At 41.2% G+C, this 21,698-nt stretch overlaps 1 protein-coding gene across 1 annotated transcript in view; it reads left to right on the top strand.

Annotated features, from left to right (window-relative positions):
- TENM4 (teneurin transmembrane protein 4) overlaps positions 1 to 21,698 on the top strand; it is a 200,853-nt gene that overhangs the window by 41,001 nt on the left and 138,154 nt on the right. Inside the window, exons 4-6 of the mRNA XM_088140888.1 lie at positions 8,856 to 9,026; positions 12,180 to 12,394; positions 12,973 to 13,183. Coding sequence (XP_087997014.1) covers positions 8,856 to 9,026; positions 12,180 to 12,394; positions 12,973 to 13,183 — 597 coding nt within the window. The remainder of the gene's footprint in view (positions 1 to 8,855; positions 9,027 to 12,179; positions 12,395 to 12,972; positions 13,184 to 21,698) is intronic.

Below are 21,698 nucleotides of genomic sequence, written 5' to 3'. Positions count from 1 at the left end.
TTCCTGACCTGGCCTACCTTGAAGAGCTGTCAGAACCTCCCTTTGAAAACACAAAAGAGCTGGATGAACCAGGAAGTAAATGACCTGCAGAACATTATTCCATCAGACATAATAAGAGGTTAATATACTCCCTCACAGGAATTAATACCGAGGATGCGATGTGTGTATATCATAATAGGGATTCTATGTATATGGTACCCTTTCTCTTCTCTTCACAAGGTTGAATTTGGGCACTCTGCATAAAAATCAGTTCAGCTGAAATCCAGTGGTGACTGGTGTGTCTGCTGCTGAAAAGGCACATAAGAGAAAATAGTTTTAATTAGCAGGGAGAAGGGTAGCTACACAAAGGAGTACGTGCAGAGAAGCTTTAAGCCGTAGAAAGCTGCATAGTGGAGCAACACCAAGCTCTTTTTAAATGGATTTTAATTGCACTGTGCTCTTTTAGGAGATGGCAATTCTTCAGTGGAGGCTGAAAAACCTATTGAGTGTTGCCTGTGAGGTGGAAAATACTGGGAAGAAGGTGTTTGTGCTTTGAGTGCCTTTATTTACATCTTGTGGAGAAGAAAAATGGCCAAGGAAATGTCATTGATTGGTTCAGGCTGAGGTTGTTTCAAGGGAGACCATCAGGAACCCATCTCCGAGCTCCCACTTAGCTTTTAGGAGTTCTTAGTGATTCAAAAATGTCTTTTCATTCACAGAGGAAAGTTCTGTTAGTTGGCAGAGGAAAAGAAACAAATTTATGGTCTTTGCTGCAGGAATAAATGGCTTAACCCAAGTCTGAGCAATATGGTCAGGGAGGCAGATAATTTTTTTTGCTCTTTTGGGGCAGGTTCTGGTTAGAAGTTGGATGGTAGACCAGCCAGAAACCCCACACTTCAGATGGATTGCATTCTCTTTGGAATTTTGTGTGACGTTTCCATATAAAGTACATTTTTGGAATAATTTATTGGAAATATATATCTTTTCAAGGTAGGAGAACTTCCTTTGATACATCAGGGTCTTCTGATAACACCAAATCATGGTTTGTGTAGAGTCTGAATCAACATCAGTTGCCAGAGGCATGAAACCAGCATGATTGAAAAGTGTGCTTACAAACTGTTCCATGCTATCTATAGTTTTGCAGGTCCAAACTGACAAACAATGATTACCACACTTTCTTCACAGCTAAAGGCTCCTCTGCGAAAGAAGTGGAAATAGGTTTCTTAAGCTTGCTGAAAAGAATAACAAACTAAACTGGTAAACTAAACTAACAGACTAAACCAGAAAAGTAAAACTAAACAAGTATCTCTAATAATAATTTTTTTTAAACTTGTATGCCGCCCAACTCTCAATGACTCTGCACTCTAAAATGTCATTTTCCTGGTTTCTAAACAGTGCATAAACCAAACCATGGTTTGGTGTGATATCTGAACCATTGAGAAGTTTGACATTGATAGCTGGTCTTCCCGTTCTGGGTTAGTTTTACTGTGGGATGAAATTTTAAAACTCTCAGACCTTCTTGAGAGATGATGGTAAGTTTGATTTTCTCCCCTTTTTGGGAGCACCCATTTACTTTCTGGAATGCTTGACCAAATCTGGCAAGGTTTTATAAACAACCTGGAGCCATGGGAATGCTATGCTCTCCTGTTTACTGCTCTTAATTATGTGGAATAGACGTCTTGCTAACACCACTGCCCTCCTTCTTGAAGGACACAGTATACAAGTTGGGTTGAGTTGGAGATGTGTGTTCCCTTAATCAGCAAATGCCATTTCACGTGGAGGGGGTGGCCAATCTGAACTGGAGAGAGCCCGAAGGGAAGTTTGGATTGTGATTAAATATGAAATGTTTATGTGGGGGAAGAAAGAAAAAAATGATGCAGGAAGCTGTTTTGGTTTTCTTCTATGGTTGCAGGAGGCAACGTTGAGTTACATAAACATGCCCTTCTGAATATGCCATACTTATGCACTGCATGATTAGAAAAAAACATTTTTTACAATGCCATCTCATTCCTTGATTTTAGAAATGTATTGTTCTGTGGAATAATAAACAGTTTTGGCGTTAGATTATATCCGCTGAGAAGTATAAAACAACGCATCTTGGCTTTGAACAAATAATGTGTTTTTTGCTTTAGCTTTTCCAACCCCCCTATTCCCTTGATCTGAGTTGGAAAAGGCAGAATGGAACAACAAAGATAAAGATATTGGATTTAGGACTGAGGAGACATCAGCTACAGAACCTCATTGGGTACCTTTGTGCCACCATGGGGCCTCAGTTCCAGAATGGATTGCCTCAGATTACTAGTTTGAATGTGGCTTGATTTAATTTATGAAAATGCTATATACAGTGGGGCAAAAAAGTATTTAGTCAGCCACCAATTGTGCAAGTTCTCCCACTTAAAAAGATGAGAGAGGCCTGTAATTTTCATCATAGGTATACCTCAACTATGAGAGACAAAATGGGGGAAAAAATCCAGAAAATCACATTGTCTGATTTTTAAAGAATTTATTTGCAAATCATGCTGGAAAATAAGTATTTGGTCACCTACAAACAGGCAAGATGTCTGGCTCTCACAGACCTGTAACTACTTCTTTAAGAGGCTTCTCTGTCCTCCACTCGTTACCTGTAGTAATGGCACCTGTTTGACCTTTTTATCAGTATAAAAGACACCTGTCCACAACCTCAAACAGTCACATTCCAAACTCTACTATGGCCAAGACCAAAGAGCTGTTGAAGGACACCAGAAACAAAATTGTAGACCTGCACCAGGCTGGGAAGACTGAATCTGCAATAGGCAAACAGCTTGGTGTGAAGAAATCAACTGTGGGAGCAATAATTAAAAAATGGAAGACATACAAGACCACTGATAATCTCCCTTAATCTGGGGCTCCATGTAAGATCTCACCCCGTGGGGTCAAAATGATCCCAAGAACGGTGAGCAAAAATCCCAGAACCACATGGGGGGACCTAGTGAATGACCTGCAGAGAGCTGGGACCAAAGTAACAAAGGCTACCATCAGTAACACACTACGCCGCCAGGGACTCAAATCCTGCAGTCCCAGGTGCGTCCCCCTGCTTAAGCCAGTACATGTCTGGGCCTGTCTGAAGTTTGCTAGAGAGCATTTGGATGATCCAGAAGAGGACTGGGAGAATGTCATATGGTCAGATGAAACCAAAGTAGAACGTTTGGTCTAAACTCAACTTGTCGTGTTTGGAGGAGAGAGAGAATGCTGAGTTGCATCCAAAGAACACCATACCTACTGTGAAGCATGGGGGTGGAAATATCATGCTTTGGGGCTGTTTTTCTGCAAAGGGACCGGGACGACTGATCTGTGTAAAGGAAAGAATGAATGGGGCCATGTATCGTGAGATTTTGAGTGAACACCTCCTTCCATCAGCAAGGGCATTGAAGATGAAACGTGGCTGGGTCTTTCAGCATGACAATGATCCCAAACACACCGCCCGGGCAACGAAGGAGTGGCTTCGTAAGAAGCATTTCAAGGTCCTGGAGTGGCCTAGCCATTCTCCAGATCTCAATCCCATGGAAAACCTTTGGAAGGAGTTGAAAGTCCATGTTGCCCAGCGACAGCCCCAAAACATCACTGCTCTAGAGGAGATCTGCATGGAGGAATGGGCCAAAATACCAGCAACAGTGTGTGAAAACCTTGTGAAGACTTACAGAAAACGTTTGACCTCTCTCATTGCCAACAAAGGATATATAACAAAGTATTGAGATGAACTTTTGATATTGACCAAATACTTATTTTCCAGCATGATTTGCAAATAAATTCTTTAAAAATCAGACAATGTGATTTTCTGGATTTTTTCCCCCATTTTGTCTCTCATAGTTGAGGTATACCTATGATGAAAATTACAGGCCTCTCTCATCTTTTTAAGTGGGAGAACTTGCACAATTGGTGGCTGACTAAATACTTTTTTGCCCCACTGTATGAGATCGTCTCCCAGTATACAACAGCTAGGTAGCTCATTTAAACATCATGCTAACTAGAACCCTGGAACCAATGTTGTAGTTGAAACTTGGAGCCTGAAGTTAGCAATTGGACTTCGATAAGATCTAGACCCCTTACTGTTCTTTCCCCAACCCTCAGCTCTGTATTCTTGTAATTGAGGGCATGGCAAAGGGGTTCAGCCAGGAAACATTTGCAAATACATTTTTCATTATTTCTACCTGTAATAGAAAAACCATCCTGGCTTTAAGCCTGAGACCTCCACTGCCAGGACTTTAGGATTTAGGACTGGGGAAAATAGCACTGCTATTTTCTTCTTGAATAAAGTAAATTTGGTAAAATGAAGGCTGGTGGTACTCAGAGAGATGCCCACAAAGTGGGAGTTGATGGGGCCAAAACCTTTTAGACTTTAGCCCACAGATTTCACAAGATCTCAGAAGGGTTCTGAATTATTGGTGTTTGTTACTAGCTCTCCAATTCTAGGTTACTACTACCCATGGATGTCATTGTGGAGCAGGGGAGAAACAGTTCCTAATAGCCCAATGATCTCTCAAGATGACCAGCTTTAGGGTCTTCGGTGGCTGTTGACAAGGAGTTTGGGCAAGTCAACCTCATGACTATCATGAGCTCTTTGAACTTGGGCATCTGCTCCCATATTGTAGTGGCATGTGGGAATGACCTTGGGAGACAGGAGGAAGAGCCACAGCCAGGAGAAGGGTTGGATAAGAGGCAGCTGAGCCCACAAAAGGAACAGGGACGTGGCAAACGTCTCAGAAGGGACCTTCCCTAGTTTCTTGGGTTGTAAAGGCAACAAGGGAGAAATGTACTTTCAGACTTGCAAGATTCTGTTAATGTAACCTCACATTAAAGTAGAATTAGTTCATTTGGGCATGCTTCCTGTCTGGACTACCTTGCAAGGCTGACACATATCAGCAGGGGTGACATTGCTTTAAATATGCAGCATAGTTTAGCCAGAGATGGAGTTCTTGCTATCTGCGGGAATGAGAGGTTGGAAAATAAAGTTGGAATGTCATCTTCATAGCTAAGTAATAAAGTTCTCCCCTCCTGCCTGCATCACCAATTATGTGTTAGCTTTGCTGCTGCTTGTTACCCAGTCGTTGGCTTATTTAATCTTGTCACATTTTGCTGTATTAGTTTAACGTGTAAAGAAAACATTATACACCAACGTTCACACAATTTATTTCTCTTTGCTGTATCTCTTGTGCAACAGTCATAATCCCATGGCTTGCTAACCACGGGGGGTTGGAGTACTGTATCCAGTTGTGCTATTACCTAATATTATTGCATTGGTACTCCTGACATTTGACTCCTTCTCTTGTGATGCTTGTAATACAGTAAATCCTTGAGCGACATTGCATCACTGCTTCTGGCAGCTTCACAGAAGGTGGAGGCATCTAGCCAACCTTGGCTGATCTTAAGCAGGTTGGGGTTGTTTAGCACTGGAAGGCTACCAGAAAATCTCAGAATTGTAGACTAGACTGGGCAATCAAGAAATATCCCCCAAAGAAGAGACGGACCCACCAGTAACCTGTAGTTGCCGAGAGAACATGGATGGGTCCATGAAGTCACCAAAAATTGAGGTTGACTCAAGTGGGACTTTATTCATAAATGCTGAACCCCACTTCAGGGTAGGCACTACCCATAGCATCTGCTGTTCTTGTATGATCTCAAGATTTCAGTATTACTGGAGTATATATAAAGAGATAATTATGTACCAAGAAAGCTTCCATTAACAAAAGTGGGGAGCACACTTGGAAAATGGGGACTGGGCTGTAAAACATGGAGACTTGCCTCACTACTTTTCCTCCCTCCCCTTTTCAGTGGGCAACCCATTGCCAACAGGGAATCAGTCTTCACAAGAGCATTTTGTCAAACCCTTTCAGGGAGCAGGGAAGGTGGCAAAGGATGGGAAAAGGGTGCCAGGAAGATCCTCCAAAACTGATCTCTTCATTAGCAGAGGCTGCAAAGGAGTGTGAATATCTGCTGCCCCTTCCCCTATCTCTTGGAGCAAAGGGGGTACATTCTGGAACAAGTGTGGGTTTTCCCTTCATCAGTTTTTCTTCCCCAAGCTGGAGAAGTTGCATGAAATGGTAAATTCACAGATAATGCTCTTGATTTGTCACCTATGTTGAGAAAGAATGGACTTCAGTCAGATCAGAAGAAGGGGGGGGGGGGAGGCTGTTTTGCAGTTATAAATAATTGAAGTGTATGTGGGCAGACAGTAGCAAACTTTTTGAAGGATGGGGTCATAACTTTTGCAGAGCTGTTTACAAGGCTAAGAAAAGGGACAACTGATGGAATTCCACTCATCTCAGGGGAGATGATAGAAGAAAATCAGCTAAGAGCTGGAGACACCAGAAAACAAAGCAGGGGAAGGAAAGTGTTTGCCAACCTGTAAACCTGGTCCTCCCCAGACCAAGGGTGGCTTTTCTTAACAAGCCTGGAGTTTGCTTATTATTATCTATTAGTTTTCCATTAGGTCTGTGCAAAATGACTTAGGTTCTCTTTGAGAAGTGAGAAGGGATTTATGCCCAGAAGGCAACATGATTATTGATGAAGCCAAGAGGCAACACAACTTAAATTGACGGTTCAGTTGGCATTGCCTTGAACCATTTTGGACCAGGACTGGAGCAGAAGGTCAAAATGCTTTCAGGCCAAGCAGCTTCGTCCCATACTATATCGGCCAATTCCACCTGTCTCACCCTGGAAGGGCTGTGAAGCAGAGCATTGCAAAGCAACATGGGCCCTTTGCTTCCCGAGGGGGCTTGAAGGGGATGCGTAGCCATATTTTCTATCATGCCTTTCCTCCTGGAAATACTCCTGCTTCCCATTTTATACAGCAGTGCTCCATAGCTGCATGAGAAGTTGAACTTCACATCTGGCCTGGGGCAAGGAGGGAGGTCATCGAATGGGGGGTTGGCTAGCCCCCTAGAGGCCTGGTAAGGCTTCCATCGGTCTCTTGGATTTTTTTCTCTTCCTTCCATTTGTGTAAATGTTTTTCTTTTTATAAATTTTAATTATGTATTTGTTTTAATTTGATGTAAACCGCCCAGAGTCCCCCATTGTGGGGAGATGGGCGGGGATAAGTCTACTAAATAAATAAATAAGATGGCTGCCCTAAGTTACATTGAAATAAATCTGTATTAAATGTCTGTTAAACAAATTGGTAATATCTTCTGTGGATATGGGGTCCTTCTGTGAAGATAAAATGAGGCAAGGGGAAATTCTCTCTCTCTCTCTCTCTCTCTCACACACACACACACACACACACTATCTATCTGTCTATCAATCAATCAATCATCCATTGCAGGATGAATGCCTCTTCATTGTAATCTATACACTGGTCCAGTGTGGGTTGGTAGATAGATATTTTTTTACTTCCCAGGCTACGGCTGAATAGAGAGGGACTGGTCCCAAGTCTCTCACTTGGCTTCCACGTCTAAGAGAGGACTAGAACATAGGTCTCCCTCCTCCTAATCCAAAACTTTACTGCTCTGCCATAGAGGTTCTGGGGCTGAGAGGGAGGGACTGCCCCAAACACCCCAAGAAGTTTCTGTGGCTGAGAATGGACTGGAACTTGGTTCTCCCTGCTCCTAGTCCAGTACCTTCACCACTACCTCACTCTGGCTCTGGGTTATAAATCCTAGAGTTGAAAGAGGCCATTTGGACCAACTTTCAACTCTGCTGTGTATGCATCTAGACTATTTCAAAAAACATAGCGGGAGATATTGGCCAAGATAATTCCTATCATGATCTTAGATACATTATGTATTGTGAAACTAAACAACAACTCTGACTGAACTTCTAAAACAGTTGTAGAAAGTCCACAGCCTTCCACATGTTGCTTAACAACTCCTAGTATCCCATAGCATTGGCCATATTGTCTGGAGTTCAAGAGTGTTGTAGTTTAGACTTCAGGGTGTTAAACTTACAGGAGACCTTTAGTGTCTAAATCTGGCAAATTAATAATATACTATAAAGTGGTGAGTTGTGGGGGTGGTATCCATACCATGAATGGGGAAACTGTACCCATTCAGATAACACCCAACATCTCTTAGCGTTGGCTACAGCTGCTTGGAGTTGTAATTCACCAACATGAACGTTCAGTTTCCCCATTCGTGCCACAAATTTAAAAACATCAAGAATGTAGTCTTCTTTCCTACAGATTGAGGTTAGGAACATAAAAGGCAAATCCATGAAAAAAATAATAGGCTAGACTTTCCCAATCAGAGATCCTTATTTGATTGATTGATTGATGCCCCAACTTTAATTCAGGAGCTTAAGGCAATGAATTAAGCCCAGTGCCCCTTCTTCCTATTTTCCCTCAACATTCTTATAAGTTAGGTTGGGCAGAGAAAGAGTGATTGGTCCAAGGTCACTGAGGGAACATCCATGGCTGATTGTGAACTATAACTTGATCTACTCACCCCTAATTTAATACCTTGTCTACCATATCACAGTGACTGTGAGCGAGAATGAATGGCCCCAAGTCACACTGTGAGCTTCTGTGGTGGAGAATGGTCTAGAACCTAGGACTCCCTGCTCCTAGTCTATCACTACAGCATACTGGCTGTCCTCTGATGAGTTGGAACTACATCACATAGAACTCTCCTCTAGCTTTTGGCCACAATAGGGAGGAATTCTGGAAGCTGAAGCCCCACCTTATCTGGAGACTCAACTGAGGGAGGTTATCCTAGATGCAAGCCACCATCACCTTTATCTATCAAAACAAATGCCTTGAAATGTTTCCAAGAGAAATCCTAATGCTGATTATGGAGTCCTAAGGGATCAAATGTGCTACTCTGGCACTGTTTTTTAAATTTCAAAATTCTGCTTAGTGAAGAAACAAATCCCACCCCAAAGATGACTTTTCTCGTTGCTCACCGCAGCCATGCACCTGTTTGGCCTAAACTGGCACCTGCAGCCGATGGAAGGGCAGATGTATGAGATCACGGAAGACACAGCCGGCAGTTGGCCAATGCCAACAGACGTCTCCTTGTATTCCTCAGGGGGCACAGGGTTAGAGTTACCTGAGAGGAAAGGCAAAGGAGCCGGCGAAGGTACGGTTGGTGTGTTGTCCTTGTTGTGAGTCCTCTGTGTCTGCCTCTGAACTCCAGAGATCCACCCTCATAACATCATTGCCTTTCCCTCCAGTGCCACTCCATTTCAGAACTTTTTAGAATCAGTAGTTGTGCACCCACGTCTCCATCTGTCCCTTTTCCAGTGCTGACCGAAATGTGCATTATCACACCGTGATCCGTCCAGAGCCATCCATCAAGGGAAAAAATCTCTTTCATACGCATTTATTTTCTGTATTTTCCTCCAAAATTCTCTTGTCTTCATTGCCCTGTCAGACATGTGTTGATAATTTAAAATAGTTGTTTTAACACTCCTTTTTTCCCCCACAGGGATACCAAATGTTGATATCTCTTGCTTAATTACTCTTTGTTGTTGTTTTCCATGGAGTTTTTGTTGATAGATGTATATCTAGTGCCAAAATATTATTAAAAGCTCCCTGAAACCACAAGTCATCATAACTTGCTATCTTGAGACCACATTCTGAATTATTCCATTTTGGAAATCAGTGGAAAAGCTGCACCATAATTTTAAATAAATTCACGTTTGTCAACTTTTCCCCGTGGGACCCTCCCCAACTTTTTTTATCGGCTGTGGGGAATCAGACTTTAAGACTGATTCCCCACAGCAATTCAAAACAGATGCACGTTTTATCTCTCCTTTCTCACCCACCTCACAAATTACAGAACCTTTCCTATTGAAATGAGTTAATTTTATCATTTTCTTATACTGTACCTGCTTATCTTAAATATTCACTAGAAGCAAAACCAAGCACAAAAACATACTTTTGTGTAAGTGCTTGGATTTAATATCTGGAAGTTGTCCATTTCTATTCCTTAATGTCCAAGAAGACTCCATGTTTTCTAGAATTTATCTGACTTCCTCGGGCTGCCAAGAGACATTGCTACTGGTTGAAAGTAGTAAGCTGGAAGCTATTCAGAACCACGTAAAACCAACCTTTGCTTAGGAAAAATACTGGCAGCTTGACAGTCTACGATAGCATCTCAGGAGAAACTTGTAAGAGGTAAAATCCTGTCTTTCCTTAAATCTAAGGATTGTGTACTTCAATAAAACACAGGATTTGCTTCAGGTATAGAAGAAGCAGAATTTCTCCCCATTCAAGTGAAGTTTGTGATAATAAGAACCTCGTGTTCCATGCTGATATCTAGATGAATTAAAAGCTGTTCTCTGTTCTCCATATGTTCTGTGTCACAACTGAAATGTGCAGAACTCAACTATTACTTCAGAGCCATATGTAGATAGCCGTCACATGTACTTGAAAAATCCACTGCACTGGTGGTTTTTGTTTTTTGTTTTTCTAGTAATGGCTTTATTTATAGTTCAGATCTCAATGATCAGATTCTACTTCTTTCATCCATGATCATCAGGCCATCAATAAAAATTTGGCCATTCTGCATGGCCATCAAGGATCTCTTTGTATGTTCTTTGAGATGCAGCGATAGATAGATAGATAGATAGATAGATAGATAGATAGATAGATAGATAGATAGATAGATAGATAGATAGGCAGACAGACAGACAGACAGACAGACAGACAGAAATAAATAAATAAATAAATAAATAAATAAATCTAGCCACTCTGCACGATCCAACACAGAGAACATAGGGAAATGAGAAGCAGCAGGAGGAGAGTCTCTAATCTTCAACCCCAAAGGTCCAGAAAAATATTGTGGTCCATTGCATAGAAAGCTATTCAGTCCAGAAAATTAGCACATTACAGTTACGTCTGTCTCTCTCCCACCAAGTTACCCACTAGTATGAGAAAGGTGGTGGTTGTGCTAAAAATGGGACATAAATCACTGGAACGGATCCCATTAATTGGTTAATGATAAAGATACCTCTTGAACTGATCTCTCTCCAGCAAGAAAGAGATCAGAAACCAGGAAGAAGTCAAGGAGTGATTAGATGCTGTGCACCCAGATCCTGTCCTTGATCTTGCCATATGTCATTCACACAGTCAGACAAAAGATTGCTCAGCATATCAAACTAAAACCCAGTGGGTTCTTAGTCAAGCCGCCATACATTTTAAAGGAGTTACTGTTTGGGACTTAATTCCCTGTAGAAGGTGCACACACAATTCAGGAGCTCGCTCAAGGCCCAGAAAGAATAGGATCCTCTATAGATACTTGACTTTTCAGTCTTAAATGTTTGACAGATTAATTCAGGGGTATTAAAATGAAACCTATTGCTTATTTTATTGTGGGTAGGATTGGACTTCCACTGTTAGATGTTTCTGGAATGGCAGCAGAGTTCCTAATCGTTGCCCGTGCAAATTCCACCCTCTGTACTGAAAGGTATCTCTTTCACTTGGATGTTCCACATATCCGCAAATACCACACATATTTTAAATAAACTAACACCAAAGCAGCTAATCTGTCCACAGGGGGGAATTTGTGCTAACTTCCTAACAGATGGAATCACTTAAGTTTTAAGTAGACTTTTACTATCTAGAATATAAACATATTTTATGTTATGGCTGCAAGAATGTACTACCAGTCACAATTCTTGCCATTAAACATGCATTGTCAGGGAATTTGGCTATATAAAAAGGCAGTGGCTGGAGAGAGTGTTTTAATTCTTTATTCTCCAAATGCCATTTCCATTTATTTTTCAAAAAGGGAAGAAAATGATAGTGCTGACTCCAGTTTAGACAGTTTAGTTCATCTTTCCATGAGCGTTATGTATCTCTGAAGTTCAGCGATGAATGACCATCCTTAGGAGCTCAAACATAGCTATCTACATATAAGTGGGGAGCTATAACAGATGTCAAGAAATCACCAAGTTGCAGAAATGTATGAATAATTTTAAAAGGGAGGAGCCCCAAAATTGCCTTGTGAGCTCCTGCATCCTCAGTGGGAGAAAACAAAATGGAGAAAAGATAGAAACTGAATTGCTCAAAATGGTTGTAGAGGAGAGTCTAAGGTAGCCTTGGGAAGCTCCAAAACACTGTATAGTCTTGCTAATAAAAATCCTAAAGGAATAGAAGATTGGAAATTGTGGTACAGCATCTCAGGTTGGAAAAAAATGTATTGGATGTCCAGAGAGGAGAGAATTTTTAAATTAAGAGAATCTTCATTTAATCCAAGATTTTGTTTTATTTTCCTATATCTCAGCAGGAAAGCCCAGTACTTTTTTTCCCGAGGACAGTTTTATAGACACCGGCGAGATTGATGTTGGGAGACGAGTCACACAGAAGATCCCTCCCAGTGTATTTTGGAGATCTCAGGTGTTCATTGACCACCCTGTGCATTTGAAGTTCAATGTTTCATTGGGAAAATCAGCTCTGGTTGGGATCTATGGCAGGAAAGGACTCCCTCCTTCACATACACAGGTGAGGTGGGTTCTGATGGGATCTGACCAAAGCAGATAAAAGTGGAATGATTACTTTCCATTGTTTCAACACATGACACAATATACTATTTTATATTATCTCTTAATAAGACTTAGATCAAGCTCAGATCACGCTGTAAGGCAAGATTTCAGATAGGGTCCATAAGGTTTTTCTCATGGCTATAGAGTTTGAGTGCCACCACTGAGAACACCCTGTTGTGTATTCACATCTCTGTGCTTCAGATGATGATGGGAAACAGAACAGGCTGTCTTTCAGGTATGGATACACCTGGGCTGATATGAGGGGAATACATATTTTGTAGTTTACTTTATATCTTTTAGACATTTAATGATGCTACAGTTTTTCATTAACTCTCTCCAAAGATCCAGAGCACAACAGGGCTTTTTAATAAGGGAATTCCAGCATAGAAGTCAAATCAGTGTAACAAAAAGAATGTTACCTTTACCAAAATACACTAAAAACATAACACCTAATTGCAGGTTTGAGTAACCAGGACATGAAAGTATTAGGATGGTCTTTGTTTCAGTACGTGTTCTTCCAATTTGTGTGTGTTCTAGTTTGACTTTGTCGAGCTGCTGGACGGACGAAGGCTGCTGACTCAGGAAGCCAGGAGCCTGGAAGGACCACAGCGACAACAGAAGGCTTTTGTGCCATTGGCCAGCCATGAGACAGGATTTATTCAGTATTTGGATTCCGGAATGTGGCACCTTGCCTTTTACAATGATGGAAAAGAATCCGAGGTGGTCTCCTTTCTCACCACCACCATTGGTAAGGACATCTGTGTTTTTTAGCTGGTTCAATGTGCCAGATCCTAACTGTGGGTCAACAAAAAGATGTTTGCAGTCTTTATCACATGAAATAGCCACACAGATAAAGAGTATGATGGCTAGTTAACACGATAGTCTAGTTCATACAACATAACAAGCTAGCTTTCCACAACAAACTAAGCCTCAGGCTATCCAACTACATTACAGGCTAATGCATTGTTTCTTAACCTTGTCAATTTCCAGATGTGTAGACTTCAAGTTCCAGAATTCCATAGCCAGCATGACCATTGATGAGAATTCTGGGAGTTGAAGTCCACACACCTGAAGTTGCCACAGTTAGAAAACACTGGAGTAACATTTTGCGTGAAACAAACTTAAGCGTGTCAAGTTGATTTTTGGTACTGGGTTTGCTTGTTTTCTTTGTTTACTCATTTTATATGCTGTTCTAGTGGCACTCTTAAGGTGGATAACGTCATAAGCAATTGCATCTCAGAAATAAAAGATACAGTCATATGAGGCACCAGGCTGATGCAGCCATCTTTCTGCCTTACCTCGTATGTTTAAAGGCTACTGTTTTGTTAGTCTCATAAAACACCTCAGACTCTTGGCATCCTCTAGTTGTATTGGACTACAACTTCCAATATTACCAGCTAACCAACAGGGCCAGAAGGATAGGCTTGCAAGCATCTTCTAGACATCAGTATGTTTGCATCCCTTACTCCTGGCTGTGCTGGCTGGAGTTGTTGGGTATCGAAGTTCAACCATCTCAGGAAGGCCACATATCATCCATCCCTGCTGCCAACACTATGACATAAACATTAGAAAAGGCCCATCTCACGTAGTGCCCTAGAGTCAGTGTCTGAAGGCAGGAGATGCTTATTCCAGCCCCTCACTGTGTGGGACTTATTGCCACCAATGAAATATGGAGGTTCCCTTTAACTATAATAGCCATCTTAAACCAGACCCTTCCACAAACATGTCACTGTTAACCTTCAGAAAGCTTGTTAAGACTTGACTATTCAGATGGGCATTTGGGGTTTAAGAAGTCAGCAAAAAAATGTGCCTGAGATGCATGTGAATGGTATTCATTACTGTTTTACGGTTATTGATGTTGGATTGTAAATGGTAGAGATATTTTTTTCCTCTTGACTTTGTTGATATTACTGCTTTTGTAAGCCACTTAGATTCATTTGACTGAAGCAGCATAAAAGCACCAGTAATAAATAAAAATTAATACACAATTGTCTTCTCAAACCACCTAGGCCAGCGACCCCCATTTTTCTAGCAATTCCCCCTAGCTATCCATTGGCTGAGCAAGGTTTTTGTCAATGTTGAACTTCCCTTTCCGAATAACCATGCACACTCTCTACTCAAAGGAGTAAATTACCTTTTTGTTTGTCTGCATGTATTTCTCATATAACTTTTAATCATGTATTTATGATTTTAATTTGATGTAAGCCACCCAGAGTCCCCCATTGTGGGGAGATGGGCAGGGACAAGTCTATTAAATAAATAAAATAAAATAAAAAAATTCTCTTTGGTATGTTGCAGCAAAAGAAGCGCAGATAGGATATTGTTGGGATGAAAGGAACCATCTTAATTTAATATTTAATACCCAATAACATGGGCTGCATTTTCAAAGTTGTTTCTTCTCCAAACCATCATTCTCTTCTTGATAAATCTATCTGTGCCGAACATTTGTCTGTCTGAAGGGCAGGGTTACAATAGGATTGACCACATACTGCTCCTAGTAGGGATGACACTGAAACAGAGTGCTTTCTTTCTAGCTATCTAGGAATTCACACTGATGCAATTTCTTAGCTCAGAGTTACACTATTACATGGTTTGGCCAAGAGTCTCAGTTTTTTTTCCCCCTGTTCCACTGAAATCTACCATGATATTATTTGAAGAATCCTCATTTGATTCCTGTATTCATTTTGATTTGATTTACTTTTTTTTTTTTTTTTTTTAAGAAAAGCTCTGCTAAATAGCAGGAGACTCTCATTAAAATCACCTAGGGTAGCCATATCTGTAGCTACTTTATATTTGAAGGCAACTAACCATGTTTCATATGTGCTGATCCATCTCATTGTAATTCACAGACTCTCCCATAAAAATTAACACTGACCATTTTCCCAACCACAAGGATTATTTTACGGTCTAATTTTTTCCCCCCTTGATTGCAGAATGATGGCTCGTTTTGAGATTGCCATTAATCCTTCTCCCCAAAGCAGCCTTAGTGTTGAGTCTCAGCTGTCTTCAGTAGCTACCTGAAAGCTATTGGCTGTAATTTGTCTTGGCAGGTTAATTAAAAGTTTAGATCTTATTAAAGCAAAGTCATTAAGGGCTGCAATGTAGCATTTATTTATTTATTTATTTACTTGCCCTGAGAGTTTATTGAAATGCAATGATAGTATTTGACTGAAGTGTTCAAACCTTTTCTTCTCTACCATCACGCTTTCACATCCTTGAACTTGGGCCACATCAAAAAGTAGATTATAATCTAATCCCATGCTTATCCCTTATAGCAGGCAAATGAGATGGGCTTTTGCTTCCAACCAGCATCCTTCCAAATCAGGGTTTCTTCTTGCAACCATAGCTCTTGAATAATTTTCATCCCATGATTGGTTTCTTCTTTTAAAACATATGTGTTACTCCATGCTGAATAATAAAAATGGATAATTTAGGCTATCTTTAGGTCATTGTATATGAAATCACCCTTGTAGATCAGTGTTACGTACAACTCAAACCACTGTAGCCTGTTGAGGAAACCATGAGTTAAGAAACCAGGGTTATAGAATGTATGAATTTAGCTGTAGTCTCACCCAGAACTATGGAATTCATCAATTTAGAGCCCTTTCCCATTATTTCAGCTGAAACTATAATCAAATCCTACCATCACAGAGTAAAATGTTTCATATCCAGTCACTTGGATGAGGAAGTTGAAGAGATGTTAGCAATTCTGCAAATGCTAAACAGCTGGAAGGGGTGGCTAATACCTTACAGCAGGGTTTCTCAAACTTGTTGAAACATGCTGGCTGAGGAATTCTGGGAGTTGGACTCCACACATCTTAAAGTTGCTGAGGTTGGGAAGCACACTGCCTAAGAAGAAAGAGAGAAGATTCAGAAAGATCTAGATGGACTTTAACAGTGGGCTGAAAGGAATAAGGTAGAACTGAACAAGGAGATATGTCAAGTTCTGTATCTGGATAGGAAGAATTTAAGGCACAAGTATAGGATGGGGAGACAGCTGGCATAGCAATAATCCATATGAAAGGGATCTGGGCATCTTTGTTGACTTTAAGCTAAGGATCAGCCAGCAGCGTGATGCAGCTGCTAAAACATCCAGTGCTATCCGGTTTAGAAAACCGCAGTTCTGCAAGAACAATGACAAATTAGAGCAGGTTCAGAGGAGAGCTACTAAGGTGGTGAAGGATCCAGAAGCCAAGCTCTGTGAGGAATGGTTAAAGACCTATGTATGTTTACCCATAGAAAAGATGAGTGAAAAGAATTATGGGAGCAACCTTCAAATATCTGAAGATTGTCATGCAGAAAAAGGAAAGAACTTCTTCTCTACTGTCGCAAAAGGCAGGACCAAAACTAGTAAGTTAAACGTACAAGGAAGGAGCTACAGGTTAGACATTAGGAGGAACCTCCTGACTGTACACGCTGTAGGGCAAAGGAACATGCTACCGTGTGATGTGATGAGTTCTCCTTTGCTAGAGGTCTTCAAATGGAAGCCAGATGATCATTTTTCAAAATGCCCTCCTGAGCTCCTCCTTCCGTTCAAACGCCTCATATTATGGGAGTGAAATAGAATGCTGTTCATGCCTTAGATCAGGCATTTCTCAATCTCAATTCTGGGAGTTGAACTCCACACATCTTAAAGGCTCTGAGATTGAGAAACGCTACCTTAGATGAATTTATAAACCTTTTTCATCTCCACCCTTCTGTTCTTGAATCATGGTGGATTTCTCTAATGAATAAAATCTCGAATAAACTTAGAGAGTTTCTTTCTCCAAGGAACAAAGCTGAGAACATCTATATTTCTTGAAAGCTACCTCTCCTGAACTTCTTGACACGTGAAAATATACAGTGTGCCATGAACGTTTTTGGCCGAGCCATTACAAAGTGGCTAACACTCACTTGGCAGGAAACCCAAGGAGGAAGCTATAGAGTAATGGTTTCTCCTTGTAATAAGTCCCCTCCACCACCTATCCTTACAAATTACAGCAAGGGAAGACCAAGGTCTCTGTTATAAATTAGCTTCCTTGTAAATGACTTTGGCAACATTTTTCTAACACAAATGCTCCTCAGCAAAGTGCCTGGTGGATTCACCTCTGCCAGATTACAATGATTTATTTGGGACAGTCTGGTCTTAAGTAGAACAAAATAGCAGGCCAAGGGAGAGCTGGAGTCAGCACACCTGGGACAGCTGTTGGCCAAAAATCTGTTCAGAGATGGCAAGGAATAGCTGTGAGCCCAGCTTCTAGGAACCTTTCAGCAGTTGTTGCTGTCAACTTTGAAGAACCAAGAAGCCCAAAGAGGACACATGCGCAAAACAAAAATAAACAAATACATGAATTACCTCAAGCTAAAGGCATGTCTGTGGAAGGTGAAGGTTGATCTAGTAGGAGTTTAGAATAGCCATCCAACTTTCATGCGACAAACGTTCTGCTTTGAGACTTCAGTTAGAAGAAACAAAGCATGAGCCTTTTGTGCTTGATATCCAGCACTAATGAAAGTAAAAAGGATCAGCGTGAGACCACCGTGGTCTACACAAAACAGAATCCAAAGCAGCTTCCCTTGTTCCTTGGGTCATCAACCCTAACTTCAACCCTTCTTCTTGAGGATGAGATATACTACAAAGTTAAGAACACAAGTTTAGAGTTTGGAAATTGCTTAGTTCAATCTCTGATGTTTCCAAATGTAGCAAAATTGGGGGCAAAGTCTTTTTAATAGCTGATCAATAGCGCTAGTATTACAGTACATGGACTTAAGATGTAATTCAGCATCATGCCATTTCATATGTTGTGTGCACCTAGAATTATCCCCTGGCTGAAGAGAATAAATTCTATTTTTGACCAACTCACTTATTTTCCATCTCCTTCCAGTCAACGTTTTGTCCAAATATTACTGAATGTTTCAGTTGTAGCAAGTACAATAGTAGAAAGTAAAAGGAAGGCCATGAAAATATCCAAGAAGAAAATACATGAATGTTGTTATTATCTCAAGTGATAAGATTCTGTGCTTTGTACGTTCTTTATTGCATGCAGAGGCCCTTACCCCATAAGTACGGACAATATGCAAATATATCCTGATCTTGCCAAATGTTAGGCTTTTGCAGATCATTCTGAAGTGCCCCTCTAGATGCGTTCTTTAAAGCTGTGAAGATGTCTCACCAAGTTTTTGAGTGCTCTCCTCCACATATACCTTACCTTGGGGCACATGAGATAGTCACCTCACTTTTTTTAGTAGTAGGGTTTGTGTCAGAGTGAGTTTCAGGTTTGATTGAGATCTGTGTGATTCCTGAAGCCTACCTTTACTGGCTTACAACAATACATGTCTTAAAGTAAGGACTTGTTCATCCATGGAAGATGTTCACTATGTTTTCTTAATACCTAGAACTCATGTCCTCTTAAAATCAGATTACCATCCATGAGGAAGAATTACATTCTTGCATGGTCTCTATGCCTTCACTTCACTTTTCTTGATTTTTTTTTGTCTTGATCTGTGCTTGTGATGTCACTTCCCATAGAATCTTGTACACAAGTAAGCCTGGAAGCCAAATTTCAGCTAAAAGACTAAATCATTTGATCTCAGTTCTTGAGATCATAAAAATATGTCTCCCAGTTCCACCTTTCCTCCCATCAATATGTCTTTGCCACTTTTGGCTTCCCATAGCGTCATGTTGATTTTAGATACAAAGAATTAGTGAATTGTACCACAAAGGGCCTTCAGTCAGTAAGACTAAGTTGTGTTGAATGAAAGGTGAGATGTTATTCTCCCTGATTGCTTCTGGAGAAGGCCTCCACAGAACGTTCTCACCCTGTGGGTCTGTTCATGATGAAGAAACCTCCTCCTTCACAAGATTCACAGGGGAATTACATGATTTTTCTTAAAGATGTGGAATATACTTGTGCTGAAGGGCAGCCTAAACCCATAATGGACAACAAAAGGAAGAGATTGTCCTTCAGACCTTGATGATTTGAATGCATCCTCAGGATGCAGCAATGGATACAACCTCTGTTTTAGTTATTTCCACAGAATAGAAAAATTCACGTACAACATGATTTTAATGGGCTGTTTGCAATTCCTAGTAGTGCTACTGCTGTTATTTATTTATTTGATTTATATCTCAGCTTTCATTCAGAACCTCAAGGTGGCATAACAGACCACCCACCTTGCCCATTTTTTCCTACAACAACCTCATGAGATATGTTGGCCTGAGAGAGAATGACTAGCCCAAAATCACCCAGGGAGTTTCTATGCCTGAGGAGTCCCCAGTTCTAAACCAGTATCTTCACCTGTACACCACACTGGCTTTCCAAGGAATTTAGCCTTCCTGCTAAAATCTAGATTTATATCACCCCTCTCAAATTTTCCCTACAACAGCAACCTTATAGGTTGGATTTAGATAGAGTGACCAGCTCAAGGTTATCCAGTATCAAGCCCTTTGTGGTGGGCAAACTGAGGAAGCAATGCTATCTAGGTTTCTGGAAAAGATCTTCATGCAATAATGTATAATCTTGAAATCCCGTCAAAACCATTTTTCAACTTATACCTACCCTAATTAAGGTGGATTTACTCTGAGTCTCTTTCTTACATGCCCCTCCACCCCTGGACTTGGGAAGTTTTTCTGTAATGGTCCAACTTCCTCCTGTAATGGTCTTCTTAGAATCATAGGGTTGGAAGGGACCTTGGAGGTCTTCTAGTCCAACCCCCTGCCTAAGGAAGGGGCAAATGGTTGTCCAATCTTTTCTTGAAAAACTCCAGCGATGGAGCACTCACAACTCCGGGAGGCCAGCTGTTCCACTGCTTAATAGCTCTCACTGTCAGGAAATCCCTCCTTCTTTCCAGGTTGCATCTCCCTCTGATGAGCTTCCACCCATTGCTTCTTGTCCTACCCTCAGGGGCTATGGAGAATATATTGATGCCCTCTTCCCTGTGGCAGCCCTTCAAGGATTGGAAGACTGCTATCATGTGTCCCCATGTCTCCCCTCTTGTTTTGTCCTCCATTATTCCCAGGTCTGTTAGACATTCTATCCAACCATAGAGGATCACAGAGACGATATCGGAGAAGGCGTGCAGGTGCTAGTAAAACATGAGCTTAGGCCAGGAAAACAGGAAAGCATGAGAAGGAAACTCAAGATTGCCATGCCTTAGCTCTCTTCGAGAGAGGAAATGCTATCAGACTTTCAAGATTCTGTTGTCATAGCCTATATCCATCTTTCCTAACCTGGGCAACTTTGTGGTGTGTGGACTTCAATTCCCACAATTCCCCAGCCAATATGCCCATTGCTAAGAATTCTGGGAATTGAAGTCCACACATTAAAAAGTTGCCCAGGGTGGAAAATGCTGACCAACATCAATAAAGTGGAGTTTTAGTGTTTCTTGTGGTGTCTGTTCCTTGACCTGGCCTACCTCAAAGGGATGATGCTTACCCAGTGAGCTGTCATGGGGGAGGGTGAACTGGAACCTAAGTCTCCCCACTCCTAGTCCAGCACATTGACCACTGTACCACATTGGCTATCCCCTCTTACTATCACTATCACTATCATTATTGTTATCTTACTAATAAATACTACTGCTGCTCTCAGCACTAAAATACTGTCAACAACTGCCTGCTATATTACTAACTTTTTATGTTTAAATTGTTGCACAGCTTTTGTTGTAGTGTTATTGTTTATTACAGGTAGTCCTTGCTTAGCAATGGTAATTGGGATCGGGAACTCAGTCGCTAAGCAATGCAGTCGTAAAGCGCGGTGTCACGTGACCGTGCCAACTTACAACAGTAGTTCCAGCAGTCTTAGTTGCTGTTGTTAGGTGAATCCCGCACAGTTGCAGCATCCCACAATCACACAATCACCATTTGCAACGTCCCGCAGGCTTCCCCATTGACTTTGTCAGAAGCTGGCAATGGTGATCACATGACCGTGGGATGCTACAACATCGTAATTGCAAGCTGGTTGCCAAGCGCCCAAATAGCAATCACATGATCACGGGGACGCTGTAACAGCCACAACTGTGAGGACCTGTCATAGGTCCTCCTCGTTCAACACTGTCATAACTTCAAATGGTCACTGAACGAGTGGTTGTTAACCAAGGACACCTGTGCCAGTTTTGTGCTGTATTCCACTCTGCGCTCTTTTTCAGCAAGAAGAGCAACGCATGTGGGTGCATATAATTTTAAATATGAAAAATTCCTGCAGGTTAAAATGCCACTTTTTTTCCTTCAACCTCTCACCTCACCCAAAATGAGCAGAATATGCACGGTCTTTCTTTGCTTTCTTCTT

The sequence above is a fragment of the Python bivittatus genome, unplaced genomic scaffold (genome assembly GCF_059951505.1).
Source record: "Python bivittatus isolate LINGU-HERP-01145 unplaced genomic scaffold, Pbiv_v1 ctg000340_np1212, whole genome shotgun sequence".
In the NCBI taxonomy this organism is placed as follows: Eukaryota; Metazoa; Chordata; class Lepidosauria; order Squamata; family Pythonidae; genus Python; species Python bivittatus.
This window is presented reverse-complemented; position numbering and strand designations above follow the sequence as displayed.